This window comes from Choloepus didactylus, chromosome 7, assembly GCF_015220235.1.
Source record: "Choloepus didactylus isolate mChoDid1 chromosome 7, mChoDid1.pri, whole genome shotgun sequence".
Classification (NCBI taxonomy): Eukaryota; Metazoa; Chordata; class Mammalia; order Pilosa; family Megalonychidae; genus Choloepus; species Choloepus didactylus.
Window position 1 is genome coordinate 110401423 of NC_051313.1, and position 14214 is coordinate 110415636.

Below are 14214 nucleotides of genomic sequence, written 5' to 3' on the forward strand. Positions count from 1 at the left end.
AAGTAAGTTCAATCTGTACCACTGACAATGAAAGCCAACTGCAGAAGAGGATACAGAATATGAATTTATTAAACACAATGAAAAACAATAATAAAGTGACTGTGTGTATACAGTTGGTGCAAAATGCACAAATCATTAACTATGGTGGGATGGTACGGGGTTTCTTTCACTTTCTATATTATATATTTCTGTTTTGAATTTGTATAACCTTTTTTCAAATTTATAATCACACACAAAAAATAGTGAAGAGATTTTTAAAAGAAATAATAAGGTGACCTTAAGGGAAAAATAACCAAGCTTCAAGGTCACCTCCCACCCTCACCTCAGACCGAAGACTGCAGAAAGTGGCCTCTTCAAACTGACAGATCTTCACCTTGTGCTTTTTCAAAAACGAAAATGCTGAGGGTTGTCCCAGGAGACTGCTTGCTTTCCTCAAGTAAAAGAAGGCCTCCAAAAAAGACAGAGAGGAGGTGGGGAGGAAGAAATTGGTTTAGGATTAGGATGATGCTGGGAATTAAACTAGGGTGAGGGCTGGAGTAAGACTTGGATGATGGTCAAGGTTAGAATTTGAACCAAGACTGAATTTGAAGTTAGGAACAGGGAGCAGGACTACTGGGGCTGGAATCAGAGGCAGCACTGAAAGTGGCTGATGCTCTTTGCAACCACGTTCCCGTTTCATATTTTCTCTTAAATCCCTTCCAAGGACCCTCTCTCTCCCACTTTCCTCCACTTTTCACTCAAGATTCTTTGATAGTAAGAAATCAAATTCCTAAAGTAAAATGGCTTGGCTAAAAGCTGAGAGTGGAGCTTGCTCACCATGTAATTATCTGACAGATCCAGAGAGGCAGCGGCAGCTTCTAGCAGGTAATAAAATGCACAAGTGGTTTCTCCAATGACCAAGCAGTGCTGGGTGAGGGGTGAGAGCACTAACTTCAGGATTTCCTCACAGTGACAGGGCTTCGTGGTCAACATGTCTTTCTCAGGGCTGGTCTGGGCTAGCATCTTATTCACTTGATCTAGGAACTCTGCCTCTGTTCTTTGTGGAGAGAAGATGAAGAACTGTCACTTTCGTCAGGGTATTATCAGGTCTTAAAGTCACTTTTTGCAGGAAACTCTGCTGCATAATTCATTAATTCCATGTCTAATCTTCTCTTCCACCTGCCCCCCCCTCCCCGCCATAAGTTTTTGACAGTCAGGGACCATATCTATAAACTGCGAAGTTCTATTAGAGAGTTTAAGAAACCTAAGCCAAATCAAGTAGCTCACAATCTAAATGGGGAAACACCGCACCTGAAGAGTAAATTAACCATGTAATTAAAAAAAGAACATAATTATATGACAATAATTAATAAAATATTCTGTATTAGCATATTTGAATTTTGTAATAGCACATCGGAATATAAATTCATACACAATCACCTGATTATTTTATCTGATCCCACTACCCTGTAATTATTACCTTCCTTCTACATATGAGGAAACTGAGGCTCAGAGAGATTGAGTAACATATGGTCTCACAGCTACTGAGAAGTAGAACCAAAACTAGACCTCCCCTCTTCTGACTACAAATCCAGTGCACTTTCCACAGGTACCCCGAGTTCAAAAAGAGGTAGGATCTCTGAAGCAGGATGATCTAAAAAAGTGGACATTGAGGAGGGCCGTGAAGGATGGGGAACATTCTGATAAACTGAAGGTTGTGGGGGTCACTCACAATTTTAGGAAGGGAGAGTTGAGTGAACAAAGATACACAGGTTAGTGTGGAAGTGGTTCAAGTTAAACAGAATTTTGTTTGAAAACTGTAGGAAATCAGGTTAGATAAGTGGGATAAGGAAACTATATACAGAGTTGATGGTGAACTCAAGGTAGGGACATTTAAAATTGAAGTAATAGGCATTAAAAAGCCAGGAGGTACAAGATTAGGGAATGTAAATTCATTTAATATCACCTGGGGTCAAAAATAATCGAGAAGGCAGATTTATAGCTGAAAAAAAAATCTGCTATGTATACAATGCATTTGAAAGCTATTAAACAAAGTTTTTCTTAACCAGTAAGAAAAAATTTCCCTATAGAGAATTGAGAATTGACTTTCCAAATCTTCACTGTTAGCTTGGATTTTTGGCTGAGTACAAAAATCACTCCTAGCTGGTAAGATACTCCTCCTGGTCTAAGAATAAGGTGTGTGTCTCCCTGTTTAACGGTCATCCTTCTCTCACTTTCTGGTCTCCTCCATGTCCACCCTCAGCATCTCCAGCTACCTGAAGTGATCACTTGAAAAGTCTTCCTGACTTCTGGATGGCTTTGTCTGGAACTGATAACTATCTGTAGGGAGAAAATAATGATAATTATCCCTGTATTAACTTTAATTATCCCTGTTTGATTAATTGAGGACATTTTAAATTCCCAACTACCTTTTCTCTGCAGCTCAGCTCATGACCTAACTGTCTCCCCATTAAAAAAATGTTAAGTGGGTTTAATATCCACCTACAAAGCAAAATTAGATGGAGATTCCTTAATGGCAACTATTTGTGATTCAGAGAGCAACTATCCTCATCCACAACCCCCCCCCCCCCCCCAAACCAGCTCCTCATTCACAGGAGGCAACTCCATGTCCGCAAATGAAAGAAGAAATGAATAAAGAATTTATCTACCCTGGTTTGATGGTTACTTTCAATAGCGGAAATCCATGGCCAGACCAGAGAACAACAGAGCCTCAGAGCTAATGAAGGCAATCATGAGAGCACAAGATGCCACAGTGTACTAGAATCAGTGACCAACAGAGGTTATTACCTTTGCCTAGGTGGCCTTAAATAGCCTTTATCCTCCAGATTTGGCTGTTCTGCAGCTACCTTCTTACAGTGCAAAGAGCAAAGACTGGGAATGACATTGAGATTTTATCAATTAGAGTTCAGAAGTATGGGTGATGGGATTGATAAAGAATCTAAAAAAACTATTACAGGATTTGTGTTAAGTAAAAAGACTGGCTCTCGGATGGTAATGATGTCATATAACAGTGAGCATAGCTGAGGATATTAGGGTTTTGGCAGCACCGCTGTAGTGCGCAACTCCAAGGGGCACCATCATAGCCTCTGTGAATAGCACCCTCTGGAGCCGTGCAATGCCGGGTCAACACAGCTGTCTGGGACGCCTCCTCAGGGTTCAATTGTGTTGAAGGTCTTGAGCCTTTCTCATGTTGAATGACTAGGCTGTCTAATCTAAAACAGTCACTGACCCCTCAAAAATGAAGAGCCATATGGGAAATATAAATGATATAGCAATTAATTCACAATACCAGTCCAGGACATTCCTTGCTATTTCCCCTTTTCCTCTCTTAAAGTACAAAAAATACAGATGCCCAAAGAGTTTACTGGCTAATGTCTAACTGCTTCAGTCACTGCTCTATCTTCATAGTCTAGTTATAGCTAGAAGACATATTAGGATCACAGATCAAAACCCTCATTTTAGTGTTTCATCACCAACCATCCACCATGGCCTCCATGCCCAACCCCAACTTCTCTTCTATCAAAGTGTAGAGAAAGAGAAGATTTTGTTGGCTCTTGACAGTTGTCTTCAAATATGAAGAGGGCACAGTGATGAAAAATGGGTGAAATTGCAAGGAGATAGATTTCACCTTGATGAAAGGAGAAATTTCCTAATAGCTGGAAACAATGAAGTGGGCTGTCCTGTAAGGTAGGCTAACAGAAAATGTTATAACAAAGATGGATGACTCTCACCTGGGATTCAGTAGAAGAGTAAAAGGCCATGGGGAACATCTATGCACTAATCCAACCTTTTTTAAACAACTAACTTCTACTTATTCCTCAAGACCCTGTTCTGGTATTATCTCCCTTCAGGTAGAGTCCCCTCTGACTCATTCCTCAGGCTGGGTTAAGGATTCCTGCTTTGGGCACCCCTAACGTAGGCAGTTTTCATTGCTTTTACCATGCTATATTGGAATTCTCATATGTCTACATAGTCCAAAAAAACCTGATAGCTTCAGGAGGGCAGGGACTGAGGCATATTCATTTGTATTCCTAACATCTAGCATAGCCATCTGATACTCATAAGGGCTCAAAATATGTGTACTAAGCTGAACAAAAACAAGAAAAACAACAACAACAATGTATGGAGCACTTACATTGTGCCTGGTACCCTTGACAACATGTTATATACATTGAACTCATTTAATTCTCACAATTCTGTGAAGTTGGCATTATCATTTTCCCAAAATAATTAAGGTTAAGTAACTTGCCCAAGGTTGTTAACTGAAAGAAGTGTGATCTCAACGGTTCCTTTTAACTCTGAGGTAACATTTTTCTTATCTCTAATACTTCATGGGTAAATGGTTTTTTCTACCTACTTTTCTCCCTTAATCTGATTTCAACTTTTTGATGAAGAGCTCCAAGTAAATGAATAAAGAGAAGTGCTGCTCACATGTTCTCTGACTTCTGGGTTTACCTTGGGAAGATGGCAACTGCAATTTGTCTGTGATCACTCGTGTTAGCACCGAGCCAGTATCTGTGTAACTGCAGAATTGGGAAGTTTCACTGGATCTCTTAGTAGAACAGACGGCAAAACGGTGGAAGGGGACAAAGTCCCCTCCATGGCAGCTCCCACAGCGGCAAGCCAAATCTTGGAGAAAACAGGCACATTCAAGGTGCAGGGCTATCTGTTGTTCCTTTGGCCACAGCTCCCAAGCAGCTTCCCGTAGTAGAGGCACTCCAAATTCCAGCATCTCAGTCTGAAGGGGGGATAGTTCCCCTTGTAGCCTGAGAGGAGACGATAAGCCTGCATCTGAAATTCAGGAAAACCTAAGTGAGAGTCTCCCTTCAAGTCCTTGTATGCCACTATGAGGGAAATTCCCAAGCTCATGGTTGCTAATTTATAAGAAAGTTTTATTTACAACTCTTGGTTGGTATAACTGCCTTCTCTGTATAAAGAATTTTGCACCAATGAGAGTGATATTGACCATATCTAGTATAAAGTACAATGGGAAGAGATGATCTGAGGTACAGAAGTACACTGGATAGATTTCTTAATTGCTCCTCTCCTAAATTGGGCTTATTTTTTTTTACTTCAAATTATTATAAATAGTAAATCAGCAAAAATGCCCTGTTCAAATATAGGGTCCAAATATCTCAAATTCAAAGGGAAATTATTTGTGGATTATATGCATTTTGAGCAGTCCATGCCTCAATTTTATTCATTCATATGAAGAATATGAAATTGCATGCTATCTAATTCATATCCTGCTTTGTCTATTTCAATACCATGTGTTTATCTTGTGAATTTCTAAAAGTGTGAACAGTTTATCCTATATTCTCATCATTTGCACCTCGAAACCAGTAAAGGATTATGGTAATATTTTCTGAACCAAAAACCAAAACACAGTACTGACACATGGGTTAACAAGGGGACAGAATTCCTGAAATTAAGACAATCCTGAAAAAGAGAGAATGTGTGTTCACTATAACCACAGCTCATTCATGAATAAAAATGATCATTCCAGCTAGAAGGAAATACCTGAATCTGTTGAACTGTAATCCAGTAGACTTGATTCTTGATGATAATTGTGTAACTATACAGCTTTTATCATGTAACTGTGCGATTGTGAAAATCTTGTGACTGACACTCTCTTTATCCAGTGTATGGGCAGATGAGTAATAAAATAAAGACAAATAAAATAACTAAATAATAGGGGAGAATAAGGCGTATGGGATGTTTTGGGTATTCTTTTTTATTTTCATTTTTTCTTAATTTTGGAGTAATGAAATGTCCTAAAATTGATTGTGGTGATGAATGTACAACTATATGATGATACTATGAGCCACTGATTGTATACTCTGGATGGATTACATGGTGTGTAAATACATCTCAATAAAAATTGCATTAAAAAAACAAAAAAAATCAATGTACATAGCTTCAGTTATTAAAAAAAAAGATCATTCTATTCCTGTTTCTTAGCCATAAACTTTAAGAGACAGAGACCTTTGATATGTGATATTAATGGTGTCTCTTGATTTATGATATTGACACTCCATCTGGGGCTCTCTGTTCAGGCCTGAGAACAAGGGAGCAGCCCTTTCTTACCTGATTTTTTCTTCTCTTTGGTTTGTTCAATGATCTCAATAGAGGAAGGCTCTAATACCGGCTCAGCAGGAAGCTCTTGACTCGTGTTGAACCAGCAGAGCACATGAATATCCACAAGAGCCCTCAGCACCTGAAGTAGCTTATTTTTATCCCAACCTGGTAGAAGGTGCTGCAGCAGATCTATGTGGAAGGAGTGACCAATGACTGCAGCACATTTGACCAGCAACTGTTCCTCTGGGCTCAACTGATCCAATTGGTTTACTGCTATTTCTTAAAAAACAAAAAACAAAACAAAACAAAAACAAAAACCAATAAAATCAGCAATAAACAAGCCTTCTTTCTACAAACCTACAATTCGTTGTGTTGATGATCTGTCCATCCTTTAAAAGAGAAAAAAAAAAAAAAAAGGTTTGCTTTTTGTCCACCCCTAGCACTTGCCTTGCCTTAATCCTCCCTTCCCCAACTCAGCCAAACCTCTATCTCCATGTCATCATTTCCCATTCACTCTTTAACTAACAACAATTAGGTTTCTACCACTGAAACTTCTCTCTCCATAGTCACAAAAATCTTTTGTTGGTAGACTCAAAGCTGTGCTCTGAATTACTCAGCTACACTAACAATCCTTCCCATTTTCTTGACATATCAGTACCCAGATCCTCTTCTTCTTCTTTTCAACTAAACTTATAGGCCAGGTTCCTTGTCCCAAATCTCTGTAAAGACCTTAATTAACATCCATGCATTTTAGTAATCTCTTTGTATTTTGACCCAGACATTAAAGAAATTGGTATTGAACTAGTAAGTCACCAAGCCTGAATCCTTAGAATAATTCTAAACATTTTCCTTTTCCTCACAATCAAGGGCACCCACCCATTTTCCTTATCAATACCTCTTGAACATGTTTTCTCCTAAACAGATTTAGTACATGTAGTCATTTTTACCTGAATCACCACAATACCCTATTTTGGTATTTTCCCTCATTCTTAGCCAATAATATACTAACTAGTGGCAGAATTATATATACATACATATATATAATAAAATATGTCAGTTTCTCTCAAACATTTTTATAACTTAATGGCCTTTCACAATCTAGCTTTGGACTTTTATTTATTTAGACAGAGGCTTTGATTGAGGTATCCATTTTAGCTTATGACTTAACAAACTTTTTTTCCCTTCCCTATGGATAATGTTGACCTTGTGGTTAAGTTTGTATCTCTATTTCCTGGAATGTCAGCCGTGTTATCAGATAACATTGTTTACACTAAAAATGGGCCAACTGGGAAACTGAATTTGGACTGAAAAACTGTGAATGAACTATAAATACCTGGTTATAAACCATAGCTTTGGGCTTCCTTGGGTGTAATAATTCTGGTCATTTCACTTGCAGGGCCTGAAAGCTATGCTTATGGGCTGTTATATGAGATATCACTGGTTCCTATTTACGACATGGGGCTTCTAAGCATCCATCCATTATGGTTTCATTCCCCCATACCTGAGCTATTACTTGAGGAGACAGAGAATAGCTACTGGACTGCTGCACAAACTGCTGCGAGAACTGCCACTGAAGAAATCCACCTGCTGCTGTCCTGTGAGCAGGCTGTTTCCTGAGCTGTCTGTTTCTAAGTAAAGCCAATGCCAAGTGTGGCCTATTGCAGTCCTGTGAGTGTTAACTGTCTAGGTGGACCTAAAACCTCCAAAGTGAGCATGTAACAGCTTTTAATGGATAACATTCATTGAATATTTATTATGTGCCCTGATTTATTTCATTTAATCCTCAACCAACCCCATGAGGTTGGGGCTATTATTAGCCACATTTGACCTACAAGAAGACTAAGGGTTAGATAAGTTAGCAAATTTATCCAAAGTTCCACAGCCAGTGGTGGAAGAGCCAATGGTACCTCAGTTTCTCTGACTCCAGAGCCTGGACTCTTAATTACCATGGTATTCTGCACTGCTGTTTCATGAGCATGTCTCACATTCTCAACAAGACCATACTTCACTTGAAGGTATGCTTGTTCGTCATTATATCCCTCAAATGGGCTTAATACAGTAACTTCACCAAACATACGACTAGAACATGAAACAAAGAAACAAAAACTCATCTCCTCTAAGAACTCCCCTCTCCAATTATGCTTACTCAGTTCTGATGGCTTCTTTACTCATTATCCTATCAACATAATAAACTTACTTTGCACTCTTATTTACTGAACCTCCAGTACGTACATAACACTCTCTTCATTAGCACTATGAATTTCTTTAACTCTCAGCAATATTATCTTCCTTGCTAACTGTTTCTTCCAGCACAGTAATATGCACAAAGGGAAACTCAGGACCTAATTTTTATTAGATAGCTGGGAAGTTTTTCCAGGTCATCAGTCAACCCCAAAGAGAACAAATGGACTCAAGTAGCATTACAACTATTCAAGGGCTCTTTGGGCAATGCCAGAACTTATTTCTGGAAGGCAGGTTTTTTTTTTGTTGTTGTTGTAGTTGTTTTAAAGAAAAAGAAATTAAGTCAGAACTATAATGAAAGACTTATACTCAATCACCCACCAAATTACTAATTGCAATAGCACCTGTAATTGGTTCACTTGAGGTCCTCAAGGAACTTGCCTTTTAACAATGGTGGGAGAAGCACTGTATCCAAGTTTACATCATCCTTGACTGTGCAGACAAAAAGTTCCTGGTTTTCTTCAGAAGTGGCAGGAGAAATACTAAACATTGTGGATTTCATGGCATTGGCTGTAGGGAAAGAAGACTATGGCTGAGGAAAACACCATGCTTAGGGAGTGTGTGTTTAAAGTGGTTTACCCCATCCATCCTGCCTGTTCTCTAATTTTCTCTTATAAACTAACCACTATTTGGTGTCTTACAGTTGCTTATGATTTCTGCCCACCTTACAATAGCCCTTGCTTCTATTGTATCACAACTCTAGGACAACTTTTTTTGGTTTTACACATATTTCTACCCTTTCTTCCTCTCTCATCCTCCTCTGTTCTCTCACCTCCCACCGAAACCCTCAAGTCAGCTGCCTCATCTATAATATGCAATTCTCTATTTTGGGCGCTCATGTTTTTAAATTCTATTTCCCCTTCCCCACCCCCGGGCTTTTCAAAAAGGAACTACTATCGATTAACTGAATTAAGTTATCTGAGGAACTGTTTTCACCTAGTAGCACAATATGTGGATAGTGCCCTTAGCTGGGAAGGCTTAATCTGGCCTACAATTGTTAGCAGGGGATAGGCACATGCCTCATAAGGGCCAGGTGATACCATGATGGAGACTAAATTCCAGCAGCTAGACCTGGGAAGCTGTGCTAACCTGAGAGGTTTTCCCACTTGCTGTTCTCCTCTTCTTCTTGAAGGTCATGAAAGAGCAGTATGTCTCCAGAGAGAAGGTCCTGGCATAGGACCTCACAGTAAAAGGGGTTTCCAAAGCACCTGTGGAGAAGGTAGCTGCAGAGAAGTAGGGGATTGCTGACTAAAAAGGCCCACTTGAAGGGAGCCAAGAATAAGGGTACTTCATACTGACAAATCTTTCTACTTTTGTTAAAGTCAGCTCTTGATGACATGAATTAACAGAGGGAAGTAGTGGCACAGAATTAAAAAAAATAATTTCTATTTGTCTTTGAAATACATTTGTGCCATAACTTTTCTTTCTCAAGTGTTTTGCTTCTACTGATGTTAAAAGGAACTAATATTCCCTTGCTAAGGGGCCTGGCAGGAGCTGGCCCAACCACATGTAATTCACACGGTAAGCAAGCCATTCAAATCCTAACTGTACTGCAAAAACCTGGTTTACTAGGAGACTATCTGCCCTTAAATCTAATCCTGGGCCTCATCATGGTTACTAATGCCATTCTCTCCCCCAACTCTGCAAAGTGAGACCTAAGCCTTCTCACTTATATTATGGCACTGGCTCCTCCCTTAATGAAGTGCCCAGGTAGTCCTAGCCACTCACATCTGCAACTCTTGGGGGATGCTCACCACCCCCAGTTCCCAACATGCCATTCTCAACAGTGAGGGCGCTGTCAACTTTGAAATGGGCACAATGACAGCCTGAGAACTCTTCAGGAAGTGCTGGGCCCAGCCACTCAGGGTGAAGGTAGGGGTCAATGTCATCACCATGCTGATGGGCACCCTGGAGAGCAACGTTCCCAAAAATTCCCAGGAAGCTGCATCCATATACTGGGCCTCATCAATGAGGAAAATCAGTGGTGTTTCCCTCACTGCCTGGAAATAACAGCAAAGAAACAACAACTTCTGATTAGAAATGAAGTCACCTGATTTTCAAATCCACCATGAATTTCCCACCAACCATTTAAATAAAATGTCAACACAAAATGGTTCTCTCAGTAAAATGTATCCTGAGTCCAGGTAATATTTTGCTTTATAAATATAAAATATATCCTGTATGCCTAATTACTGAAGAAGTGTATTAAGATATTTAGACAAGAAAAAATCTAACTGGAATATGGAGTAAGCATTAAAATATTTTCCAAACCAAACTTGAATCTTTCAAATATTTCATTTTGGCAAAGTGTTTGTCCTGTCTGGGACTTCATAATACTTTTGACCAGCAATTTCCAAACAAAGAGTGCTTGGTAAAAATACACATTGCCAGACCCCACTCATGTAGACTTCAAAAATGTATTCACTTTTATCCATGTTCCTTACTCCCATTCTAGTCCTCACTGCTGCAGGTAACCATTCTAATATGTTTAACCTGTAACCTTTTGTTTATGTTGAGTTCTTATAAAATGTGTATTGTTAAGTAAATTGTTTTTATGTAATGCTACTGTGTTAGCATGTATTTAATATTATTTTTCTCTATTTTTTTAATTCAGGAAATGTCTTTAAGATTCTTCCGTGTTGCCATGTTTTCATCTATTTCCTGACTTCTACTTCCTGCATTATACTCCGTTGTGTCCATCAATATTTTCAAGCCCATCAACATTTTCATGCCCATAACTCCCTGGCCTCTATGAACAAACACCATAATGAACACACTCCTGGATATAAAACCAGGAGTGGAATTGCTGGTTCTAGAGGGTGCATGTTATTAAAATTTGACTAATTATTTCTAGAATGCTTTTCAGAATGGCTGCATCAGTTTCTACTCATACAGGTTTTTGATTTAGTAATCCTGAGATAGAGCCTGAATATCTGTATTTTTAATAAATAGTAGGTAAATGGTTATCACTTGCATTTGGAAATCACTGTTTTAGATTAAGTGACTAAACTTTTGTTAATAAACAGGAGTAGGAAAGAGCAAAGACCTTTCTTGTATACTGTGCTGTAGGACAAATTTGAAGTTTACAGTAGCTATGGACAATGAAAATGTCAATAAATGGGCAGGCAAAGGAATATCAAAGTCAAGGTGTGATGTGGCAGATTAAAATAAGCATAAACCTTCTCCACATACTAAGAGTTATAACGAAATGTAGCAAAAGTACCCACCTCCTGAAGCACTTGAATAAAACAAGCTTTAATCTTCTTTTGTCTGGCCAGGTCATCCATGTGTGAAACTTTGAAGGATAAGGGAAACTGACCAGGAACATTATTCATCTATTAGTATTTAAAATGGCAATCTAATGAAAACATGCAAACTCTCTAAAATGAACAGAATACTGTTCTATTTTGACTAAGAAAGGGTTTTTGCAGAATTGGGCACAGAATTACAAATGCCAATCTAACATCAATATACAGTTTAGTGGGTAAGGATGAAAGTTGACTGACGGTTATAACGAGTTATCTCCTTTCCATACTAGACTCTGGAAAACCTTTGAAGGGTTGTTATTAAATACTAAAATGACAGATGAGACTTAACAATGTCACTTTGGGCAGCTCCAGTACCCTAATTGTGCTGAGTATATCGGGATGAATCTGTATATGCGACTTGTTAGATAGAGATGACTCAGACATACTCTGTGGCTAGGGAAACCAGGGTAGTGTGTTAAAGAATAAAAAATTGTAATTGACTCAAGAACACATGGATATAATTGCTGAGGATGCTCTATTGGTCAGGGTAACCTTTATAGCACTTCAAAATTTACAATGGAATCTCTCATACAATGTCTCCTTTAAAATTCATGCAAAAACCATATAAAGTACTGTCACTACCATTTCACAGGTGAAAAAATTAAGGCTTGGAAAAGCTAAGTGTTTGCTCCAGAATGTACAATTAGCAAGTGTCAGAATAATCAGTCCTAGGATCCACTCTCCTCAAAAAGGAGAAAGTCTGGGTTTTGGAGTCCAAGGGATTTCAAATCTCAATCCTGCCATTACTATGTGTTCTTAGGCCACACACGTGCGTGCGCACACACACACACACACACACACACGAAACATCTCTGGGTTTTAAATCTATTTCTCAGAATAGCAATGAAGATTAAACGAAATAATACATGCAAAATGCAACATATAGTGTGAGTCTGATAAATGTTTGTTGCTTTTCCCAGACCTCCAACTCGTGTTCTTTTACCTCATTAGACATTTGCCTTAGAATAGAAAAAAAAGAACATAAAATGGGCAAAATTAAAAAAAAAAAAAAAAAAAAAGCTCTATATAGCCTAAGTATCTAGTCATGATTAGATTAGAAAACAGAATCCTGGGTCCAAACAGCCACAAAAATAACACCAGTAACCCAATTCAGGAAGCCACTTCCTTCATTACCTTCACAAAGAAGAGGTCATTAAAAAGGCAATGAAGAGGTTCTTCCACCATCCCATGGAGTTGTCTGTGTAGGCACTCTTGTCGGCAATAGGATGGGCACATATCAATCTCAAAGAAGATGGCCATGAGGGTCTGGATGGCATAAAAGCGCTGCTTGGAATCTGCTTCCTGCAGCTTCATTGGCAACACCCTGGTGAATGTCACTATGGTCACTGGGGGTCCCCTGACCCAAAGAGAAGACATTTACTCTCTAAGCCCAAGGATGCTGAATCTAATGATGTAAGAGCCCCCACCCAAAGGGAAAGAAGCCCCAAGAGAAGTGGGTTCTGACTAAGTCAGAGAATGCAGGAGGAGTCTTTACCTGTGCCCTTCTTTCTGGGCCAGGGAGTTTATTTTGGCTAATAGCTGGCTTTTTCCATAGCCTTTTCCACCTTCATACAGAATCACTTGTCCCTTCTTCTGGTGCAAACATCTCTCCTGTGCCATTCGGAAAGCTTCCAGTTCTTTCTCCCGGTCTGTAGAGACAGGGAGCACCTAATACTCTTGGGCATTTTTAGTAGACACTCTATTCAATTTGCAAAGCTAAGTCTCAGGATAGCATTTTACCCCCTACCCCCCAGAATGCTTGGGAGAACCCCATTCTTTGATGAGGCTTCACATCTCTTTGCAAAAATCAACTCTGTACTAGACAGAAATGTTCACTGATTTTGAGGGTTTGCTCCAGAGCCTAAGTAATAATAGCCTTCAGAACAATTAGGTACCATGTAGACACAGGGGTCTCTATACCTTCTCAGTTCTTTTTAAAAATCTCCAAAATAACCATTTAGTCTTCAAAGTCTGCCCCCTTCATGTAAAGATAATGTCATGATAATGGTGTGATGGTCTGAAGCTGTATGTACCCCAGAGAAGATCATGTTCTTTTAATCCATTCCTGTGGGTGTAAACCTATTGTGGGTAGCACTTTTTGATTAGGTTACTTCAGTTGAGGAGTGCCACAGGGTGGGTCTTAATCCTCTTATTTGAGGATAAAAGGCAGAGAGGAGAAATAGAAAAAAGCCAGCGAAGCTGACAGAGAACTCACACAGAAGCTTAGAAAGAAAGCCACAGAAGAGCAGCCAGAAGCTGAAAGCAACAGAACTGGAAGAGAAGGACTGGCAGACACCAGCATGTGCCTTGTCATGTGACAGAGGAATACAGATATTGTCTGATGATGGCCGTCATTTGGACTTTCACATGGCTTCAGAAGTGTAAACATGTCAGTTAAATCCCCTTTATAAAAGCAAACCTATTTCTGTTATATTGCATTTCATCAGCTTTAGCAAACCAAAAACAAATGGATAAACAAATATAGATAAAATAAATACAAATAGAGGGAATATACAGTATGGGTGGCAACAGTCTTAGTGCCACCCATAGTCAATACACTTGGGATGAGAAATTTCCCTCTAAAGAT

At 39.2% G+C, this 14214-nt stretch overlaps 1 protein-coding gene across 5 annotated transcripts in view; it reads right to left on the reverse strand.

The window, feature by feature from the left end:
- The window catches only part of LOC119539263 (adenylate cyclase type 10-like), a 52752-nt gene that overhangs the window by 7431 nt on the left and 31107 nt on the right, over window positions 1-14214 (reverse strand). For 3 of the 5 annotated variants that reach the window (XR_005217817.1, XM_037842644.1, XM_037842645.1), the window contains exons 13-23: window positions 13123-13276; window positions 12762-12951; window positions 11547-11654; window positions 10048-10319; window positions 9409-9542; window positions 8701-8829; window positions 6088-6357; window positions 4456-4791; window positions 2256-2319; window positions 817-1036; window positions 323-448 (exon numbers count right to left, since the gene is read on the reverse strand). Coding sequence is in view for 4 of the 5 variants with exons in the window: in XM_037842644.1 (XP_037698572.1) it covers window positions 323-448; window positions 817-1036; window positions 2256-2319; window positions 4456-4791; window positions 6088-6357; window positions 8701-8829; window positions 9409-9542; window positions 10048-10319; window positions 11547-11654; window positions 12762-12951; window positions 13123-13276 (2003 nt within the window). In the remaining variant the exon portion in view is untranslated. The remainder of the gene's footprint in view (window positions 1-322; window positions 449-816; window positions 1037-2255; window positions 2320-4455; window positions 4792-6087; window positions 6358-8700; window positions 8830-9408; window positions 9543-10047; window positions 10320-11546; window positions 11655-12761; window positions 12952-13122; window positions 13277-14214) is intronic. The other 2 variants (XM_037842642.1, XM_037842643.1) reach the window with 2 other exon arrangements.